Genomic DNA, 21,892 nt, shown 5'->3' with positions numbered 1-21,892 from the left:
TGACTCCCACACGATCAGAGCCGTGCCAGTAATTCAGGGCTGGTATGGGGGTAATTAGCCCTGGCAGGGCTGATATGGGGGTAATTAGCCCTGGCAGACAGTGACTGTCTCATAGACCCGCAGATTGTCCGAGATTGTCAGCTTGCATCAAGGTGCAAGTGGCAGGACACTGGGTCCCCTGATAGGGTTGCCAGACTCAATAGAGGACAGGACTTCTGTGCCTTTAATTGCCCTGCTCTCTTTTGAGTCTGGAAACCTTAAAGAGAAACTTTGCTTGGAAATTAAACAAAAGGTCTGCTGGTTTCTCTTTAAGGTTTCCAGACTCAAAAGAGAGCAGGGCAATTAAAGGCACAGAAGTCCTGTCCTCTATTGAGTCTGGCAACCCTAGTCCCAGAGCACGACAGCTCCTGCCAGTATGGCCAACCGTCAGGGACCATGGGAGCCGTAGACTGACAACATCTGTCCTGACACACATTGTCCATCCCTGGCCTACGGTTTCCAACCGGTTCACTTTCGATTTAAGTACCAGGGCTGACACTGCTGCAGCTACCATGCACATACAAGCAGACAAAAACAAACACACAAACTAGCCTGAGAATTTCAGTCATGTGAGGGCGCTCAAAACATCTCCAATTTATATACTGCCTCTCAAAATACCAAGGACGTGTACAATAACACAATTCAAAACAAACAATCCCAAATATGAGAAACCCCAATCTAATAAAAAAGAACGTATCACTCCACTGGTATCTGAGGCCAAGGGGAAGCTTCAGTACATAGATATGCTTTTAACAGCTGATGGAAGCTCACATTGGCAAATACCTAGTTCAGTCCACAGACTGGGGGCCACCACGGAAAGGGCCCTTCAAACTGGCACGAGATGAACTTCTGCAGACCACAGCATAACTGAGGTTTATTTATCATTTGCTCCGTAAGAGCTCTCTGTGTATCAGAGACAGATTTAATGCTGCAATTCTACGCACACAGTTGGGAGTAAGGTAAAGGTAAAATTAAAAAAAAGGTCCAGTCGTGACCGACTCTGGAGTTGCGGCGCTCATCTCACATTATTGGCCGAGGGAGCCGGCGTATAGCTTCCAGGTCATATGGCCAGCATGACAAAGCCGCTTCTGGCGAACCAGAGCAGCACACGGAAACGCCGTTTACCTTCCTGCTGTAGTGGTCCCAATTTATCTACTTGCACTTTGAGGTGCTTTCGAACTGCTAGGTTGGCAGGAAGTGGGACCGAGCAATGGGGGCTCACCCCGTCGCGAGGATTTGAACCGCCAACCTTCTGATCGGCAAGCCCTAGGCTCAGTGGTTTAGCCCACAGCGCCACCAAACCTCACCAAATATAATGCAACTTACTTTCAAGTTCAAGGTGCAGGGGGCTGCAGCTTTATGTTTAAAAATCACAACGCAGCAACAAAACAATAAAAGCACAAGGGTTGTACAAAATGTGAGGCCGAGTAGGCCCACTGAGATTAATAGACATGATTGCCTAAATTATATTGCAATCCTATGGATTCCAAAAGCGGCGCTCTAGAGAAGACTATATCACAGGAAACTATCAACTAAATAAGAAAAATCGAAAGGGGTAATTCCATCAGCTTCCTGAGATACAGTTCCCGGAATTCCAAACAACAAGGAAGCCAAGAACCATTAAAGTGATTTAAGTCACATAGACACACCCAGGCAGATGCTTTATGATGCTGAAGGGGAGACCCGGTGACACATTTAGCACCCTGGCAGATCCGACTGCAGGAAATGAATTAGAATTTCCTCAAATTGGTTTGTCCTCACTGTGCAATGGCTGCAAGGCAGTCCCATTCAGATGCTAAAACACAACTGATGCAGGCTTTGTGTGGTTTGTGGGAGGGCTCACGTGTTGCCATGGGGGCGGGGGGGGGGGGGTGAGAGTCAGAATGTGGTCCAGCAGGGCCTCAGGCTCAAGGTAGGGGTGTGTGTGTACACAGCCCACTTAATCCTGTTCTGGATTACAGTATTGTGAAATTCAAACACTTGTTACTCTCAATATTTATTACTTGCTTTACTCATTTCTTTTTTTTAAAAAAAATGGCTTCACCACTGAGGCCCCATTGGTGAAAGCGCACCTTGGGTTACAAACTGTTTTGGTTTACAAATGGACCTCCAGAATGGATTATGGTTGCAAACCAAGGTACCACTGTAGTGCCTTTGGCTTGCCTGCATGCAGAATGAAGAGACCTCTGGCTTTTCCATTACTGAAATACAGGCCGGTGTGGAAAGGCAAGAGCTGTATCCATCCTTTTACCTACTTTTTGCCTCTGGCCCTGGTAAGTTTGTCCATAATAAGGGCCCTTCGGTCAAAAAAGAAAAAGAAAAAAGGTTTTGCACCCCTGAATAAAGGACTGCCCTCTATAAAGTACGATACACAGCAAACCTACATTTCGGAACTCCCTGATTAGTGACATCAGACAGACACCTTCACAGCATTCTTCTCGGTGCCTTCTAAGAACATTTTTGTTCAGACATAGGCATTTGGAATGTCAACATGTACCGTATATTCCGGCGTATAAGATGACTGGGCGTATAAGACAACCCCCAACTTTTCCAGTTACAATATAGAGTTTGGGATATACTCGCCGTATAAGAAATACGACCCGGCGTATAAGACGACCCCCGACTCTTGAGAAGATTTTCCTAGGTTAAAAAGTAGTCTTATACACAGGAATATACAGTTTGGCTTTTAAGCTTTCTGTTGATTATAAATTATTATTTTTTGAATTGAAACAACATAGTGGATTTAAGCTGTTTCTCACTGATAATTGCTCTTTTTGCAAGCCAACTTTGAGGTTTCATTGCAATCAAGCAGCATATAAAACTTGTGAAACAAACAAACAAACAAATACTTATTGCGTTCTGAAGTAATATTCGTTACCACGTTAAGCTGGTGTGGTGTAAAGACCAGAGTCTTGAATTACATAACAACACCTGCTGTGTGAAAGGCCTTCTGGAATCAAAACCCAAGTGCCACCAAGCCCCAGCCCCTACCCCAAAATGATAACTGAGACTCTCGTGATGTTGCAGATCCACGCGTCTTGTGATTTGACATTCATCAGATGCACACAGAGAAATATGACCCCCCACCTCGTCTAGTAAAACAACATAGTCGGTGTGGGAAAGATACAAGCTAAGCAGGACTCAATGGGGTAAGATGCAGAAATTGCTGTCCACCTCCAAGGACCTTGAACCAAGACTACAGACTTGGGCTTAGTTCCTGCCGACGAAAGCACGCATCTTGGCTGTGGCAGTCCAGAGTTCGCATGATGGAATGCTCTTTCATGCCAAGTTAAGTTATAGGATATCCTTGAAACTAGAGAATTAGCATGACAGGGAGAAAAACAAGCTGGGCTGGAACCGTCCCTGACATGCTCATTTTCTACATGCAAGGATTAACTGTTGGTGCAAAAGAACCAACGTGTCCGTTTGTACCAGAGACACATGTTTACTAACTCAGGAAGATGCTTTGGGTTGTATTCAATGATAATAACTCTACTCTATGAGTAGGCCCACTGAAATCAAGAAACATAACTAACTGTAGTTCATTAATTTCAATGGTTCTGGTCTGAGTAAAATTTAACTGAACACCATCCAATGGGGCTTAATTAAGATTCAAATTAAATGCTAGAGGCACTGAGGACCTAGCCAAGTTCTCCCCTGGGGGGCAGATTTTGGCAGCATCCCATATCAGGTGTAGATGACTCAGAAATAGCCAAACTTTATGCACCACACAAGGTGCTGTTTCTGGAAACCAGCCTGAATGGATGGGGTATAAGGAATAAATTATCATCATCATCTCCAGGAGAGACTTCACCTGAAACCCTACAGCAGGCTTCCTCAACCTGTGGCCCTCCAGATGTTTTTGGCCTACAACTCCCATGATCCTTAGCTAGCAGGACCAGTGGTCCAGGATGGTGGGAATTATAGTCCCAAAACAGCTGGAGGGCGGAGGTTGAGGAAGCCTGTACTAGAGAGCTGCTGCCAGTCAGTGTTGACGATACTGAGCTGGATGGACCCCTTGTATAAGTCACATTCCTATGTTCCCAACTACCCCATCTGCCTAGTCCACATGGGCGCATCTATCAAAATGAAATGAATAACAATAAATTATTACACTTACTACAAAGTGTAAATTTTGGACTGCAACTGGGTGCCCAAGGTTTCATCAACACTAAGCCGCTCATTTGCAGATTTTTTTACAAACAAGAACTGGCCTCTGGGATTTGCATGCATAACATGGTGTTTTGCCACCCACACCAACAAAACAAAAGCAAGGGTGTTGACCCAATGACCTTCCCAAGGTTTTCGTGGGAACAAAATCAGAATATTAATCCTTTGCTTCTGCAAGAGAAAAGGCCTTGCAGCATTTCCCTAGGGCAACTGGGGCGGGGGAGGGGAGAATAAAGAATAAAGACTGGAGGTGCGGGGGGGGGGGGAGAAACATGCTGCTTTGTGCAAAACCTATTTGCTTCCTGATTATTTGACCTGAGGTGACCCCACCCCCCACCCCCCAGCCACATCCAGCCCCTATTTTTGAGACTCCAGAGGTACACTGGGAAAAAGAGTCCTTGCGCCCGAGAAGCACAGAACCGAAAGGAAACAGAAGCGGAGAACTAGAGACTACGGCTCCCAGAAAGCATTGCACACAGCCTGCGCCAAACACACAGGCAGGAGTTTGCTTGCACTGATGATGCAAAGCCCTGACTCAACCAATCCCAGAGCGCAGGAGGGAATGTCAACAAACAAGGAGGTCTGGAGGCCACATGACACCAGACAGCAACAAAGCTCAGATAAGCAACAGGGAGAGCCAGGGTTCAGAGCTGGAACTCCTCCTCCTCCTGTGGCTATAAAAACAACTGAAGGCTTTTCGTACCTAAACAACAAGAGGACTCCAAGGGGGAAATTGGCACAGTGATCCAGTTCAAAACAGGATTTGATTCTGGGCACACACTTTGGTTTGCCACAACCTAGTGGTGCTATTGCCATGTTAATAGATTTTTAATAAAAACCTGCCTGAAAAATCAAAGGGGGATTTCATGGTGGGGGGTAGGGAAGGAGGGCTAGCTAATTTCAGCAGCAAAGTGACAAATGTCCCTACAGATTTTGTAGAGTCAGCTAGTTCTCAGTATGTGGAGCATCCCAAGAGGAAAAGTTAAACCCCAAAGACAGAAAAGATTCCGCCGGCATGAGTTGTTGACTGACAGCAACAAGGCCAAATGGATCAAAAGTGAGGTTCAGCCAAGCCTTCCTAACCTTGGTCTGCTTACACTGTACATTCAAAATATGATCTAATTAAGCAGCAGAACGTGCCAAAGGGAGCAATAGCAAACAGGCAGCCTAAACGAGATGACTTTAGGAAAAACACATCTACTGGACACACACTCCATTTCAATGTCCGCATTTTGAAGATGAACGACCCTCCTTCATTTCAAGGCACTGATGGGATCCTGGCCTATAGTTAAAGCTTTCTGCCCTGCAGTTAAGCCTGTGTGCCCCCTTACTCATAGTGGGTTATAAATAGTTTTTTTTCCAAAGTGTACAGACTTTTCTCCCGTCACTCTCCAAAAACCTCCAATAATCCACAGCTCTCAGCAATTTTTTAAAAGTATCACACCGTAATCCCTCCCCCTCCCTACAACATCCTTCCAAGATAGAAGTAAACTTAATACCTGGAAGTCATACAAGGCAACGATATTTTCATGCTTCAGTTCCTAGAAGGAAAGAGGGAGGAGGATGGTATAAGCATTTATAAAATCGCAAACAGTCGCCTTAAATCAAAATGTCAATAGCAGCAAAAACATTTCTTTCTCCCCACCCTCCCCCTTACCTTGAGTATTTTGATTTCCTTTCCCAAGAGAGTTTGGGATTTTGCCAGGTTTTTCTTGTTGATGCATTTTATTGCTACCTCCACTTCAGGTTTCTGAAAGTTAATAATAATAAAAAAGAAAGATGAAGAATGTAAGTTGGAGGTGGGGAAGGCTGCATTTTATTTTCACATGCTCAGAAACATACATGCGTGTCTCTCTAATGAGTCCAAATGCTTCAAACCACAAGAGAGGTGTTCAGAAAACCCTGCTTGACTATCCCAAACCATACAGAGCACATGTCCGGGCTTGCCTTTTATTGAATTTGCATTTGTCAGGCACCGGAAAGAGGGGGAACAGATATTCATTTCAAATGGCTCTTTATGCTGCCATTATCCTCTTAATTTAAGCAATACAAATATATGGATTGTATAAGCTCATCCCCAGCTTTACAGATGATATTTTTAAAAGTGCCCACCAATGGACTGTGTGTTTCTTTCGTTTAATCATTAAGTGATGTAGGAGACATTTAACAATGCCGAGGACACTTTGGAGACATGGGCTAATCTTTAGGGATAAGGAAGTCAGACAGCAACCATGCCACAGATGTCATTCCAGTTTCCCAGCAACTTTCACCCCCTTGTTCACCAAGGTAGCACAATGGCCTGGTCAAAGAAAGCTGAGGACAAGGTTACCAGTCTGCAGAGGAAAAGCCTTCCCTCCTCTCTCACCCTGTTTGGATTCCAGCCTGAATGCAGTTACTCTGTCGCCTATGGACTACCAGGCTAGTGTGCCTTAAATGCAAGGCTGCAGAGCCACATACGGTAGCTGAGTATTTATAGTTCCTCCAGTCCTGCAATGTGTTTGTTAGCTTGTGGCCGCTTTAGATAGGCAGGGCTGCCAAGCCTCCGAGATAAGGCCTGTTTTCATTTTGCCTATCCAAAGCCTCGGATTTCTTCTTGGCATGTTGAGAATAAAATGCATCAAACCTAAAGCTGATCAACTCCCTGCGAAAGTTAACTTGCAGCATAGTACGTAGCAATAGATCAAATTGTTAGAATAATAAAATAACAGCAACAACAACTTGGGAGTTTCTAAGCTCCTTTTCTTGGAAGTGCATCCCTTGAAGTCAAGTGACTCCGTCTTCTGAGTTGACTAGTTTAGAACTGGTCTCATCCTGACCCGATTTGCAGGGCCAAGAGTGGTATTTATTACAACAGAGTGTTGCCTGTTGGACCCACAGGACTAGCAAGCAAAGTGATCCAGTTAAGTGTGTGTTTTTTTAGGCTCTTCCAAAATAGATATATTGCCTAAGAGAGCAGTAGGGAAAGTGTGTGTGGCATACATATTACAAAAAGGAAAAAAATAGTTTAAATACAAAACCCCAGAGAGGGGGAGAGGGAGTGTGTGTGTGTTTGTGTGTGTGTTAAACTGCTACTTATCTCCCGAGTACAAATGAGTAGAGCCACTAAAATAAAGTTTGGAAATAAGTATAAACATTGTATTTACCTCTTTGTGTCTCCCTTTGAAAACGACGGCGAAAGCTCCATGCCCGATCAAGTCCTTCCTGCTGAACTCAAATTTCCCAACCGTCTCCATGCCTTTCCACGTTTGGGCCTCAAGTGTGAATGGCGAGAAGGAGCTTGGTAGCAATAGCAACAATATATGTATAGTTGAAAAGGGGGGTGGGAAGGCGAGTCGAAGGCCTCCCCCAAACCCTCTTTGTTAAAGCGGGGGTGGGACCCTACGCACACACAATAAAAATAATAATAATAAAGTTTTGAAAGACACCGAAGCCCTCTCTTTCAAGGACAATCAAGAGGAACTAGAAACTTGAAAAAGCAAAACTTCTCTCCTGTCCAGCTCTCGGCAGTTAAATTTCTGGCTTTGGACTCCCACCTCTTCTTCGGCCATCGGCTGTCTTTTTCTGTAAAAAGGCCGGGATTTAGTCATTGTTACGAAGGGACGGGAGGGGAGGGAGTTCGAGTCCTGGCTACCAAACTTTCCCCATTTTTATTGCCGCCAGGAAAAAGTGGGGGTGGGGTGCGGGGAAGAGAGAATTAAAACCAATATTTAAAACACATATATTATGTGTTGATAGAATAGGTATCAAGTCTCCAAATCAAAGACCTTGTGAATGAGCCCCAGCACTAGAAAGAGCTCGTCCCGTTGGGCCGCCCGGCTACGAACACCGACCCATCTCCGGCCATCCGGAGCTCAAAAACGCGAGCTGATGCAAGACGCGTAAATCCACCTCAAAAAAACAAAACCAGCCTCTCCAACCTTGACGTCAAATCCACCTTAAAAAAAGGACCCAGCAAAAAGACCACCCTCCACCTTAAGACCAAGTCAACCTTAAGAGTTGTTGTTGTGTTTTTTCATCCCTCTTTGCCCCCCCCCTTCCTCTTCCAGTTTTTTGTTTGTACAAACAGCTGCCCAGATGCGCGCCGGGGATGCCCTTCCTTCTTCTGGGAGTCTTCTTGCGGAGGGGGGAAATCCCTTTTTTGTTGTCTCTCGCAGGAGAAGGAGGAGAATTAAGTGGGGGTCCAAGCAGAGGCTCCCTTCTGGCTTGGCTGGCGGAGGAGAGGATCCGCGGAGCAGCCGCTGCTGTTTCCAGCTTCAGACAAAAGACCTGCGAGGCTCAGGGCGCAGGAGAGCTCAGCTCTGCCTCTCCGCCTTATTTATTTATTTCCCTGGGAGCGCAGGCGCCGTTGCGACCGGAGAGAGACTAAATAAATGGAGACAGCAGCAGCAGCAGCCACCTAAAGGCAAAAAGGAGGGATGAGAGCCGGGCGGCTTTTAAAGGCACAGCAAAGACCTCGTGAGTCACGCAGAGCGAAGCGCGCAGGTACACGCGCGCACGCAAGTTGGGCATGCATTCTGCAACGAGTCAGGGATCGCTCAGCTTCGAGCATCACCTGAGATACCACATGCCGGAGCTGGAAGAGGGAGGGTGTCCCAAGTCCGCAACCCCCCTCCCCCCCCAGCCCCAGAGATTGTTTTCCCCCACGCTTTGTGTGGCTCCTGCAAGATAAAGGTGTCACGATGGCCACCACCAACTGCTTGGGAAACCCTGGTGGGGAGGGTGCTATTGTGCCCATGTCTGGCTTGTGGGCTTCCTAGAAGCAATATTATACAACTTTAAACAATTGTGGCTTCCCCTAAAGAATTCTGAGAACTGTACTTTGCTAAGGGAGTTGTTAAGAGACCCCGATTCCCCTTACGCAGCTACAATTTCCACAGTGGTTTACCTATCAATTGCTCTTCCCAAGGAACTCTGGGAATTGTAGCTCTGTGACGGGAATAAGGGTCTCCTAACTCACAGTTCCTTCGCAGGACCAAATCTATCCATTCTGAAGGAAATCAGCCCTGAGTGCTCACTGGAAGGGCAGATCCTGAAGCTGAGGCTCCAATACCGTACTTTGGCCACCTCATGAGAAGAGAAGACTTCTGGGAAAGACCCTGGTGTTGGGAAAGATTGAGGGCACAAGGAGAAGGAGATGACAGAGGACAAGATGGTTGGACGGTGTTCTCGAAGCTACCAACATGAGTCTGACCAAACTGCAGGAGGCAGTGGAAGACAGGAGTGCCTGGCATGCTCAGACACAACTAAAGGACTGAACAACAACAACAACAACCCTTGAGTAGAACACGGTTGACCATTATAGGAGACAGGTCCTAGGGGCAGAGGACTCATTGCCCCCCCCAATAAAATATTTGAGGGGGCCAGTCCACCCAAAGTTGATGAGCTTCGCCATTCAAATGATATTGTGATTGGTGATGTTGGCCTGTGATGTGGTTTAATCTATTACTGTATATTCCTGCGTACAAGACTACTTTCTAACCCAGGAAAATCTCAAAAGTCAGGGGTCGTTTTATATGCCAGGTCATATTTCTTACACGGTGAGTATATCCCAAACTCTATATTTTAACTGGAAACGTTGGGGTCATCTTGTGCGCCCAGTCATCTTATACGCCGGAATATACGGTAACAAAAAGGGCTGCATGTAGCTTCCAAGAAATAAAGCTGCTGAAAGCGGTGTGAGAAGTGGTTCATCCTGGGGGGAGAAAAGTGACTCCCTGTGAAGAGAAGCAGTCTGCAGTTGAAGGCGAGGGGGACAAGACCACACCTTGGAGAAGGACAGGCTGCCTGCACTCGGGGAGCTGGAGGTGCATGTGAGCGTGCAAGGAAGAGCAGCGGGAGACTGCGGGGGTGCCAGGAAAAGGGGAACCAAAGCTTCTGTTGAAGAGTGTGATGGGAGAGGAAAGTGCCTGGGAACATGCTGGCGCTTTACCTAATGGGAGGGAACACCCAGGAGCAGAGCTACGCTTTTGTGCCTGCAGAGCTGGCTGAAATAAAAACCGCCAGTGATTTTGCCCCAAGATGGCCTTGTGGGGTGGAGAATGGCCCTAGTGATGAGTGCAGCCACCTCCTTCCGGGAGCGGAAGGGGGCAAGAGTCCTTGGGAGAGTTGCCTGCCTTGGTTGGGCCCAGTGCCGGATTTACGTATAAGCTAAACAAGCTATAGCTTAGGGCCCCACTCTTTTGGGGGCCCCCCAAAAAATTAAAGGAAAAGAAAACATTGGGTGTACATTTCCAAAATAAAAAACAAATAAAACCTACATACAGCAGCAGTGTTTTGTGTTGTGTAAGGACCTATTGGGTCCATAAATTACCATATAGCAGGCATCCCTAAACTTCGGCCCTCCAGATGTTTTGGACTACAATTCCCATCTTCCTTGACCACTGGTCCTGCTAGCTAGGGATCATGGGAGTTGTAGGCCAAAACATCTGGAGGGCCGCAGTTTGGGGATGCCTGCCATATAGCATATATTCAACACAAAAAACAGTCACAATTTGTTGTTGACAAAGGGCAGCAGGACATACAAAGGGCCCCATTACCTTCAGTAGCTTAGGGCCTCATCAAACCTTAATCCGGCCCTGGTTGGGCCCCCTGAAGTGTTCCAGAGACGACTGTGAGTAGGCCAGTGGCGTCCAAACTTTTTTCAAAGAGGGCCAGATTTGATGCAGTGAGGGGCCGTGGGGGCTGACCAAAGGGCCAACCAAAGTTGACGACCTTTCTCTAGGGCTGAAATTGTTGTTGAGGTTTTTAGGATTTTACCCCAGGAAATAAACTGCTACAGAGGCCGGATGAATCCGACCAGCAGGCCAGGACTTCGGACATGCCTGGAGTAGGCAGAGAGAGAAATTTCTGGCCTCCAAGGATGGGGGTGGGGTGGGGTGGTCTGGGTCAATTGGGTTGGAAGAAGTTTCCCTCCAACAGGGACTGGGGCGCAGCCTGGGCTTTGATCCGCTTCTTAATTTGCTTCCACTGTGAACGGGGTGAAGATCCAATGAAAGAGGAATTCTGTGCTAAGCTACTTGAACAAAAAACTCTGTGGAAACCCCAGGCCAATGGACCATGCAGGCAGCTGCCTGGAGGAGTGGGTGAGGGGTTTGGTCTATGGGGGCTGTTTACTTTTCCTGCAGGGATATTTCCTGCAAGTCAGCAATGGTATTGTAACGCTGCTAAATTGTGCTTTTTTACACGTTTCTCATGGTCAGAACTGGTGAATTATTAATACTTTGTTAAAATTGCTCAGATAATCACTGTGTGTAAAAGTTGTGTTTGAAATGCAGATGTGAACGGAGTGTGTGCCCAGAAGGAAGGAAGAGGCCTGGAGGATCCCTAAGGAAATAGATAGAAATAGTAAAAGGAATCAGCACCATGCTGGGTTGGGAGAAATGTGTAGTTGTGCTTTATGAAATGTCTTTATTAACTTTATTCTGCTATTTTTCTATTGTTGTTGTTTATTCGTTTAGTCGTGTCCAACTCTTCGTGACCCCATGGACCAGAGCACACCATGGACCAGAGCACACCAGGCACTCCTGTCAAACTGCACTCCCGCAGTTTGGTCAAACTCATGTTAGGAGCTTCAAGAACACTGTCCAGCCATCTCGTCCTCTGTCGTCCCCTTCTCCTTGTGCCCTCCATCTTCCCCAACATCAGGGTATTTTCCAGGGAGTCTTCTCTTCTCATGAGGTGGCCAAAGTATTGGAGCCTCAGCTTCACGATCTGTCCTTCCAGTGAGCACTCAGGGCTAATTCCCTACAGAATGGATAGGTTTGATCTTCTTGCAGTCCATGGGACTCTCAAGAGTCTCCTCCAGCACCATAATTCAAAAGCATCAATTCTTTGGCGATCAGCCAAAGGAATGCTTTGATGGTGTTTCCTGCTTGGCAGGGGGTTGGACTGGATGGCCCTTGTGGTCACTTCCAACTCTATGATTCTATGATTCTATGTGGCTAGCATGACTAAGCCACTTCTGGCAAAACCAGAGCAGTGCACGGAAACACTTTTTACCTTCCCAGCAGAACGGTATCTATTTATCTACTTGCACTGGTGTGCTTTCGAACTGCTAGGTGGGCAGGAGCTGGGACCGAACAACGGGAGCTCAGCCCGTTGCAGGGATTCGAACCGCCGACCTTCTGATCGGCAAGCCCTAGGCTCTGTGGTTTAGACCACAGCACCACCTGCGTCCCTACATACAGCAACAGTATTCTGTGTTGTGTAGGCTCCTATGATGTAAGTCATGGGCCCCGCCTGCTAGCCTGCTCCCTAAAATATCAGTGGTTTGCTCATTTCTATATACAGTGGTAACTTGGTTCTCAAACTTAATCCGTTCCGGATTTCAGTTCAACAATTAATTTGAAAAAATACATATTTTGTTATGTGCAAATGGCTTTAGATACCTATTACCGGTAGGTCCATAAATTACCATATAGCATATATTCAACACAAAAAACAGTGACAATTTGTTGTGGACAAAGGACAGCTAGACATATAAAGGGCCCCATTATCTTCAGTAGCTTAGGGCCTCATCAAACTTAAATCCGGCCCTGGTTGGGACAAGTGTAAAGCCACTTGGACTGATGCTTTCTAGGTATGAGACAACCAGAAGTGTCCCTAAGAGCACAGGAAAAGAACAGGAAACAATAGGAATGAATGGCCATACTGGAAGGATTGACGGGGTCCCCAAAGGTTCTCTGTTGGGACCCATGCTTTTTAACTTGTTTGCAAGTGAGTTGAACTTAGGGCTTAGCAGGCCAGATTTGCCAGTGACACCCAACTGTGTGAGGTGGGAAGAACAAAAGAGGGATTGCAAGGAGCTCTGAAAGCATCTCTCCAAACTGGGCAAATGGGCGTTTAAAGGGGCAAATGTGATTTAGTACAAGCAAGTGTACAAGGATGCATGTTAGGGCAAAAATAAAATAAAAAATAATCCTAAAGGGGTTTGAACTGGTAGTGACTGGCCAGGAAAGAGGTCCTGTAGTGGCGGGATAGCATGAAAATGTCAAGCATACCTGCAGCAACTGTGGGTGTGTGTGGAAATGTAGGGTTCCATTAGTTTGCCTACCTCTGATCAAGGGCAACTCCTCTGTGAGAAAATGTTACAATACTGTACTTTGGATTCTGATAGTTCTTGTTTTTTTAGTTTGTGCAGTAAAGGTAAAGGTAAAGGGACCCCTGACCATTAGGTCCAGTTGTGACCGACTCTGGGGTTGCGGCACTCACCTCGCATTATTGGCCGAGGGAGCTGGCGTACAGCTTCCAGGTCATGTGGCCAGCATGACAAAGCCGCTTCTGGCGAACCAGAGCAGCGCACGGAAACGCCGTTTACCTTCCCGCTGTAGCGGTACTTATTTATCTACTTGCACTTTGATGTGCTTTCGAGCTGCTAGGTTGGCAGGAGAGTTTGTGCAGTAGGGGGAGGCAAATAAGGAATATTCTTGAGAAAGCATGCATGGGGTGGAGTGCAGAATCGGGATAGAGGTTCATCTCCCTTTCACAAGACACCTGGGGATATCCAATGAAGCTGAATGATGGAAGATTCAGGTGTGGGGAGCGTACACCAGTACAGGAAAACCAGTATCAGGAGGGAGCTGTTGTACGCATGCCTCCCACCCAGTCTGGTGTAAGGGTTAAGAGTGTCAGACTGTGACCTGGGAGGCCGGCATTCGAATCTCCACTCAGCCACAAAGCTCACTGGGTGACCTTGGGCCCAGCCGCCGCCTCTCCTCCAAACCTACCTAGCAGGGTTCTTGTGGGGATAAAACCGGGGCAGAGAGAACCATGTACACGCCACCTTGAGCAAGGAATAAAATAATAACAAAAATAACAAAATGGCGTGATTCCCAGAGATATCTAGATGGCTACATATGGGGGGTGGGGGGGTGGGAAAGGTTGCTGCATTAGATGGGTCTGATCTTGCAGACACTGACTTTTATTAACAAGCACAAAACCACTAAAATGAATACCTCCCACTGCCCATGTATACCCTCCAACATTTCTCCAATGAAAATAGGGACGTCTAATAATAATAATACCAGAGGGTCTGGTATAAGATTGCTAGATGCTTATCCCCACCCCACCCCACAGACACCTCCCTTTGCAGCAGTTCCAGCCAGGCAGGCAATAAGAAATAAAAGCTTCAGGAGCCTCTGAAGGTTCTCCCTGCCTCTTCTGGTTTTTGACCGAGGATGATTTACATAGCTATAAAAATAAAAACAGTCGCCTGGGGAATCTGAATGCTCCAGCCCATTGTGTAACTTCCGGCTGTTGTGCCTCAGAGAGGACTTTGCTAGAACTCTTTGCACAAAGGCGGAAGAGATCATCTCTCACTGATTTGCGATGGGGCTATTTATTTATTTATCCTTTGCAGCGGAGGACAGGTGTGCAATTGGTCACCAAATGTTTCCTACTCTTGACTGTGAAAAGAATTACAATGAGAAGAATTGTCCCTAAGCTAGTGATTAGGATACATTTATGGATGCCCAACCAAATTTAGAGATTGCTTATTCATTAACTACGACGGTCCTGCCCAATTCTGTTTTACTCAGAATGAAGCTGCTGAGTGACATTAATGGGCTGTTGTTTTTAATGGGGCTACTCTTGAGTAGGGCTAACAACATTGAATGCAACTCTTTGTATTCCTCCCTTCAACCCAAAGGGTTATGATCATCACTACAATCACTGTAATGACCAGTGACTGTGTTTTGAGTTTTTTTATTGTTTCGGATAGTGCTAACATATATGTTGAATTCTGTATCAGTTTGTAAAATAAAAAAATTCCTTCAGTAGCACCTTAAAGACCAACTAAGTTTTTATTTTGGTATGAGCTCTCGTGTGCATGCACACTTCTTCAGAAAGCACACGAAAGCTCATACCAAAATAAAAACTTAGTTGGTCTTTAAGGTGCTACTGAAGGAATTTTTTTATTTTACTTCGATCCAGACCAACACAGCTACCTACCTGTATCAGTTTGTGCATTCTGTGTTGATCCCTGCTTAGATTGACTGAGAAGTATAAGGTAAAGGTAAAGGGACCCCTGACCATTAGGTCCAGTCGCTGCGGCGCTCATCTTGCGTTATTGCCGAGGGAGCTGGCATACAGCTTCCAGGACAGCATGACAAAGCCGCTTCTGGCGAACCAGAGCAGCACATGGAAATGATGTTTACCTTGCTGCCGGAGAGGTACCTATTTATCTACTTGCACTTTGATGTGCTTTTGAACTGCTAGGTTGGCAGGAGCTGGGACTGAGCAACAGGAGCTCACCCCATCACGGGAATTCGAACCGCTAGATATTTGTATATCATTGTAATTAATTTGAATAAACAAATTAATATGCTGCTTGATAAATATATATATATATAAGCATATATATAAAAGCATACACGCACACACACACACACACACACACACAGCAACTACACATATACAGCAAAGAACACAAAAAATGATACAAAATGTGTGTGTGTGTGGCGGTAGAGCATGAGATTCATAATCTCAAGTTTGTGGGTTCAAGCCCCATGTTGGGCAAAAGATTCCTTGATTACAGGGGGGTTGCACTAGATGACCCTCACAGTCCCTTCCAACTCTATGATTCTATGAATTCATATCTATCCAACCATCTACGGTATAATTTTATGTATTCTTTGTATATATACTACACAGAACAATATTATTAATACTACTAATAATATACAAAGTTATATATTAATCAAATAAAACTTATCCAAGCAGTTAATAAGGAAGAATACAGAAAATGTGTGTGTGTGTAGGAATTTTACATTGTGTTATGTACGGTACTGTGTGTGTGTGTGTATATATATATAAACTATCCAGAATAACTACAAACTCACATCTGGTCACAGGACAGGACATAACAGGGTATTGTATCTTAAGTAATTAGTGTACATCCATTGAAATTAATGGAGCTAACTTAGTCATGTGCATAAATTTCAATGAACCTACCATGAGCGTGACTAATGTTGGACACAGTACACAAATCAATACAAAATTACAGTGTGTGTGTGTGTGCGCGCGCGCAAACAACTCACAATCACTCCCGGCATAGATTAATGGAGTGGCAGGTCAGGACTGTACAGGCAGACAACCCCTCTTCCTCTTACATTTAGATCCCACCTTTTTGCATATCCAGATCTCTCCCCTCCCCATTTCATCCTCGCAACAACCCTGTGTGGTAGGTACTGCTGAAAGACAGTGACTGGCCCCAGGTTACCCGGTGAGATTTCTGACGGAGTCGGGATTTGAACTCGGGACTCCCAGGCCCTCTTTGGGCACTCTAGCCACAACAGTAATTCCCCAAATATGTGCCACAGAAGAACTGCTAGTTCATTATCAAGCAATTAGCATTCAGCTGCTAAGAGAACCTGTGAGCAAGGATTCCAGCCTCAATTAGTTGCACTGAACTCCCACTGAAATGAATGTGAAAAGTTAATCATTATTAGCTTATGCGCCATCTATTTCAAGTGTGACTAATACTGCAATCCTATGCAGACTTACTTGGGAGTAAGACTCACAAAAATCAGTGGGACTTGCTTCTGAGTAGACATTCAAAGGATTGTGCTGCAACTTAGCTTGGACCCAACCAACCATGGTTGACCATTATTTCTTAATACCACTACTACTGATAAAAAACCATGGTTGACCATAAAAACACGAGCAGTGATGGATCAGCACACCCTCCAACATTTCTTTTATGAAAATAGGGATGTCCTATATAATAATAATAATAATTAAATTAAATTAAACAAATAAATAATTTTACTATTTATACCCCACCCATCAGACTGGGTTGCCCCAGCCACTCTGGGCAGCTTCCAACATAAAAGTGGTGCCTCGACCTACGAATTTAATCCATTCTGAAGGCACCTTTGTAAGTCGAAAAATTCGTAGGTCGAAAAACACCATTGGAAACGCGATTTCCCATAGGAATGCATTGGAAACAGAAAAATTCGTAATTCGAAAAATTCCTATCTAAAACTGCCGTGGTTTCCCCCCGGATGTCGAGACATTCGTAAGCGCGCGACCATTACCCCCATTTGTAAGTCGAAAAATTTGGTTGTTGAGTCGTTCGTAAGTCGAGGTACCACTTACAAAAACATTTTAAAACTTCCCTATACAGGGCTGCCTTCCAATGGCTTGGGGGTCAGATAACTCCATACCCTCCAACATTTCTTTGATGAAAATAGAGACGTCCCAGTGAAAGGTGAGACATTCCTGGATCAATTTAGAAACCAGGACGGTTTCTGTAAATCTGGAACTGTCCTTGAAAAATTGGGACATTTGGAGGGTCTGGATCAGGCCAAAGATCCATTATAGTCCAGCATCCTGTTTTCATAATGGCAAGGCAGATGCTTATAGGAAGTCCAAAAGTCAGACCTGAGCTGAGCACTCTTGTGATTCCCAGCATCTTGCATTTAGAGGCATAGTGTCTCCAACTTATTCCGTACTAAATCTCCATCTGCTACAATTTCTGGATTGGAGTCAATCCCTCTGCTCAGGGAACTCTGAGAATTATAGCTCTATTAGGGGAACAGTTATCTCCTAAGAATTATCAGTGCCCTTAACAAACTACAGTTCCCAGGAATATGGGGCAGGGTAGGGAGGGGAGCCAAGACTGTTCAGGGTGGTATGTTTAGGATTGCAGCCTCATTGGTGCAGAAAAGTGAGTTCTATTAAGGGTAGGTAATCCACAACTGGTCCCATCACCTCCTGGCAAATAGAAGGGGAAGAAATGGAGGCAGTGAGAAATTTTACTTTCTTGGGCTCCTTGATCACTGCAGATGGAGACAGCAGCTACGAAATTAAAAGATGCCTGCTTCTTGGGAGAAAAGCAATGACAAACCCAGACAACATCTTAAAAAGCAGAGACATCACTTTGCCTACAAAGGTCCGTATAGTTAAAGTTACTGGTTTCCCCAGTAGTGATGTATGGAAGTGAGAGCTGGACCATAAAGAAGGCTGATCGCCGAAGAATTGATGCTTTTGAATTATGGTGCTGGAGGAGACTCTTGAGAGTCCCATGGACTGCAAGAAGATCAAACCTATCCATTCTGAAGGAAATCAGCCCTGAGTGCTCACTGGAAGGACAGATCGTGAAGCTGAGGCTCCAATACTTTGGCCACCTCATGAGAAGAGAAGACTCCCTGGAAAAGACCCTGATGTTGGGAAAGATTGAGGGCACAAGGAGAAGGGGACGACAGAGGACGAGATGGTTGGACAGTGTTCTCGAAGCTACCAACATGAGTTTGACCAAACTGCGGGAGGCAGTGGAAGACAGGAGTGCCTGGCGTGCTATGGTCCATGGGGTCACAAAGAGTCGGACACGACTAAACGACTAAACAACAACAACAACAATCCACAACCATTACACACCTCAAATACTTAAAAATCATGTCCAATTCCCGTTTCAGAACTGGTGTTAAAGGCACAATTTGTAAGTACCTCCGCTAACAGAACCCTCGGGAGCCTCTGCTGTAGATAAAAGAATTTCTAAAAGATCACAGTCATCCTCGGACAAAAGAGGAATAACTGTACACCTGGCATTAGCTCACCTTTGTTCAGCGTGAATCAGATGCATTGCTGCTTAATTGGTGGGATAGGGAATGTTATGCTCAATGAGCCTGTGGTAGCTTGTTACCTAGTTATATAATACAATCAGTGATGTAATGGAGGAAAAGCGGGGAACAATGTTCATGGAGCATTGGACATCATTGGACATCCATGATATTGGATGAGTTCCACTGGGGACTTTTTGGGGCTTCATGCAAGCTAATATACTTCTGTGCCTGTTGGGTGACTCTTCTTTGGCTAGGCTAATAGTTATGGGGTTGGGGAGGTGCTGGTTAATGCTTGATTTCAGAGATGGAGGGTCCTCCAGATATTTTTGGACTCCAGGTGCTGTGATCGGCAGTCAGGGGCCAAACAACCTCATACCCTCCAAGATTTCTCAGATGTAAATAAGGATATCCCATTCCACATTGGACGCAGGTGGCGCTGTGGTGTAAACCACTGAACCTTGGGCTTGCCGATCTGAAGGTCGGGGGTTCAAATCCCTGTGACGGGGTGAGCTCCCGTTGCTCTGTCCCAGCTCCTGCCAACCTAGCAGTTCGAAAGCACGTCAAGTGCAAGTAGATAAATAGGTACTGCTCTGGTGGGAAGGTAAACAGCGTTTCTGTGCACTGCTCTGGTTTTGCCAGAAGCGGCTTAGTCATGCTGGCCACATGACCGGGAAAAACTGTCTGCGGACAAATGTTGGCTCCCTTGGCCAGTAAAGTGAGATGAGCGTTGCAACCCCAGAGTCGTTCGCGACTGGACTTAACTGTCAGGGGTCCTTTACCTTTTTATTCCACATCAGGGAGCTTCTGCGCGTGATCTTGCTGCACACATCGACGTCAGTCACCTTGAGCCAATTACAACCTCATCAGGAACATACCAGAGGGTAGATCTGAGTGAACTCAATGGGACTTAGTTCTGAGTAAAAATACTTGGGATGCAGCATAAAACTTCACAATCTGTACCCAGTTACCTGGGAATAAGCTCCATTGAATACAGTAGGACTTACTTCTCAAATGGCATATTGCCTTTTTAAAAGCTCCTTTGGATTTCCCCCCGAAAACCAAACAAACATGCTACGAGTAGAAAACTAGCAGAGCAGTACATTTACCCTGAGGTGCTAGCCTGCTACTTGCAGTGGCTTTTATTTTTTTGTCTATACTTTGCTTCTCTCTCCTTCTCTCAAAGGAACGTTTAAAAATGGCATCTTCAGCCCACATCCTGGTGCAGTCCAGCCTACTGTCTTGGGATTCTACCAAGAATAACCCGCATTTTCAAGGTGGCACTAACTGCTCGAGAAGGAGCTGTAGACTCAGCTGTGTTTCTCAGTGGCCCAGTCTTGTCCGCTCTTTGCCACTGTCCCTCTGTCCCTGCAAAAAAAGCCAAAATTGAACTCAAACGTTGGAGTGGTTGCCAGTTTACAAAGGAAGTAGCAGCTGAATAAGCAAAGCTTGACTTAAAGCCTCTGTTTGGCCTCAGGGGCATCAGTCAACAAATATTTGGAGAGGGAAAGGGCACCAAAGACAGCAATGAGGACAGTTACTGTATATTCCTGTGTATAAGACTGCTTTTTAACCCAGGAAAATCTTCTCAAAAGTCGGGGGGTCGTCTTATACTCCAGGTCGTATTTCTTATATGGCGAGTATATCCCAAACTCTATATTTTAACTGGAAAAGTTGGAGGTCGTCTTATATGCCCAGTCGTCTTGTATGCCGGAATAGGAACCGTACCATGTTTCTCTGAAAATAAGACACCGTCTTATATTTATTTTTCCTCAAATAAACCACACTATGGCTTATTTTCAGGGGATATCTTTTATATATATATATAAAGTATGGCACAGTTTAACCTACAAGGTTAAACTGCCTATCACTGTGGCTTATTTTCGGGGTATGGCTTATATTCCTTGAATGCTTAAAAATCCTGCTATGGCTTATTTTATGGCTACGTCTTATTTTCGGAGAAACAGGGTATATATGTAGCAGTAAGTGAAAGGGTTGAAAGAGTGCATTTGTAGCTCACAGCCAGAATATGAAAGCCAGGTTGCTGTCTGCTACACTCCAGAGATGTTTTATGGTGGTGGCTTCCTGTATGTGGAAAGGCCTCACTGGTGAGGTCCATCTGCTTTCATTGTTGTTACCAGTACAGTGGAACCTCGGTTTGTGAACACCTCGGTTTACGAATTTTCGGTTTACAAACGCCACAGACCCATCTGGAACGGATTAATTCACTTTCCATTACTTTCAATGGGAAAGTTCGCTTCAGTTTATGAACGCTTCAGTTTATGAACAGACTTCCGGAACCAATTACACCCATGCTTTGGGTTAAGTACGCTTCAGGTTGAGTACTCCACGGACCCGTCTGGAACGGATCAATCTACTTTCCATTACTTTCAATGGGAAAGTTTGCTTCAGTTTATGAACGCTTCAGTTTATGAACAGACTTCCGGAACCAATTGTGTTCATAAAACGAGGTACTACTGTAATAATAATGGGCATGAATAAGAGACATTGCAAAACTCTCTCTCTCTCTCTCTCTCTCTCTCTCTGGGTGTGGGTGTGTGTGTGTTTTAAGGGGACTGTTTCAGACTATTCAATACTAAGGATTTCCTAAATAAGAACTTCTTTTCCAGTTGAAGATACTTGTGGTTCATTGTTTGTTTGGCTGGTGTATTTGATATTTTCCCCAACCCCCCCCCTTTGAATTAAATTCAATGGGACCGGACTGAAGCTGAAGAGGGAGGATTTGTAACACAAGAAAAACAAAACGTGAAAATAAACAAATCAGAATTTGCTGAAATTTATGAAAAACAACAACAACAGAATTGGTTTAAACTGAGAAATGGCATCTCCACAGGCTGAGTTCACAACTCCCATAATACTGCGCAGGTGTTTTCTTTCCTGGGTTGTTAATTCGTGTTGATGGTGAGCTCTGGCACCTTCTTTTTTCAAAAGAAAAATAGCACTGTATATGTCGTACTCCTAGCACTCAAGGCCATCCAGTCAAACTGGTTGTTGGAAGATTCTGCACAGACCAGAGAAAACTTTTTCACTCAGTGCATAGATAAAGCATGAAACTCACACAAGAGGTAGCAAGAGGCACCAATTTTGATGGTTTTAAAATAGGA

At 45.3% G+C, this 21,892-nt stretch overlaps 1 protein-coding gene across 1 annotated transcript in view; it reads right to left on the bottom strand.

Moving 5' to 3' along the window:
• ULK1 (unc-51 like autophagy activating kinase 1) overlaps nucleotides 1-8,608 on the bottom strand; it is a 120,675-nt gene extending 112,067 nt beyond the window's left edge. The window contains exons 1-3 of the mRNA XM_035099436.2: nucleotides 7,353-8,608; nucleotides 5,867-5,959; nucleotides 5,709-5,750 (exon numbers count right to left, since the gene is read on the bottom strand). Coding sequence (XP_034955327.1) covers nucleotides 5,709-5,750; nucleotides 5,867-5,959; nucleotides 7,353-7,442 — 225 coding nt within the window. The 5' untranslated portion in view covers nucleotides 7,443-8,608. The remainder of the gene's footprint in view (nucleotides 1-5,708; nucleotides 5,751-5,866; nucleotides 5,960-7,352) is intronic.
• Nucleotides 8,609-21,892: the final 13,284 nt, after the last annotated feature.

The sequence above is a fragment of the Zootoca vivipara genome, chromosome 17, assembly GCF_963506605.1.
Source record: "Zootoca vivipara chromosome 17, rZooViv1.1, whole genome shotgun sequence".
Classification (NCBI taxonomy): domain Eukaryota; kingdom Metazoa; phylum Chordata; class Lepidosauria; order Squamata; family Lacertidae; genus Zootoca; species Zootoca vivipara.
The sequence above is the reverse complement of the archived record's forward strand: the minus strand, read 5'-3'. Positions and strand labels throughout refer to the sequence as shown.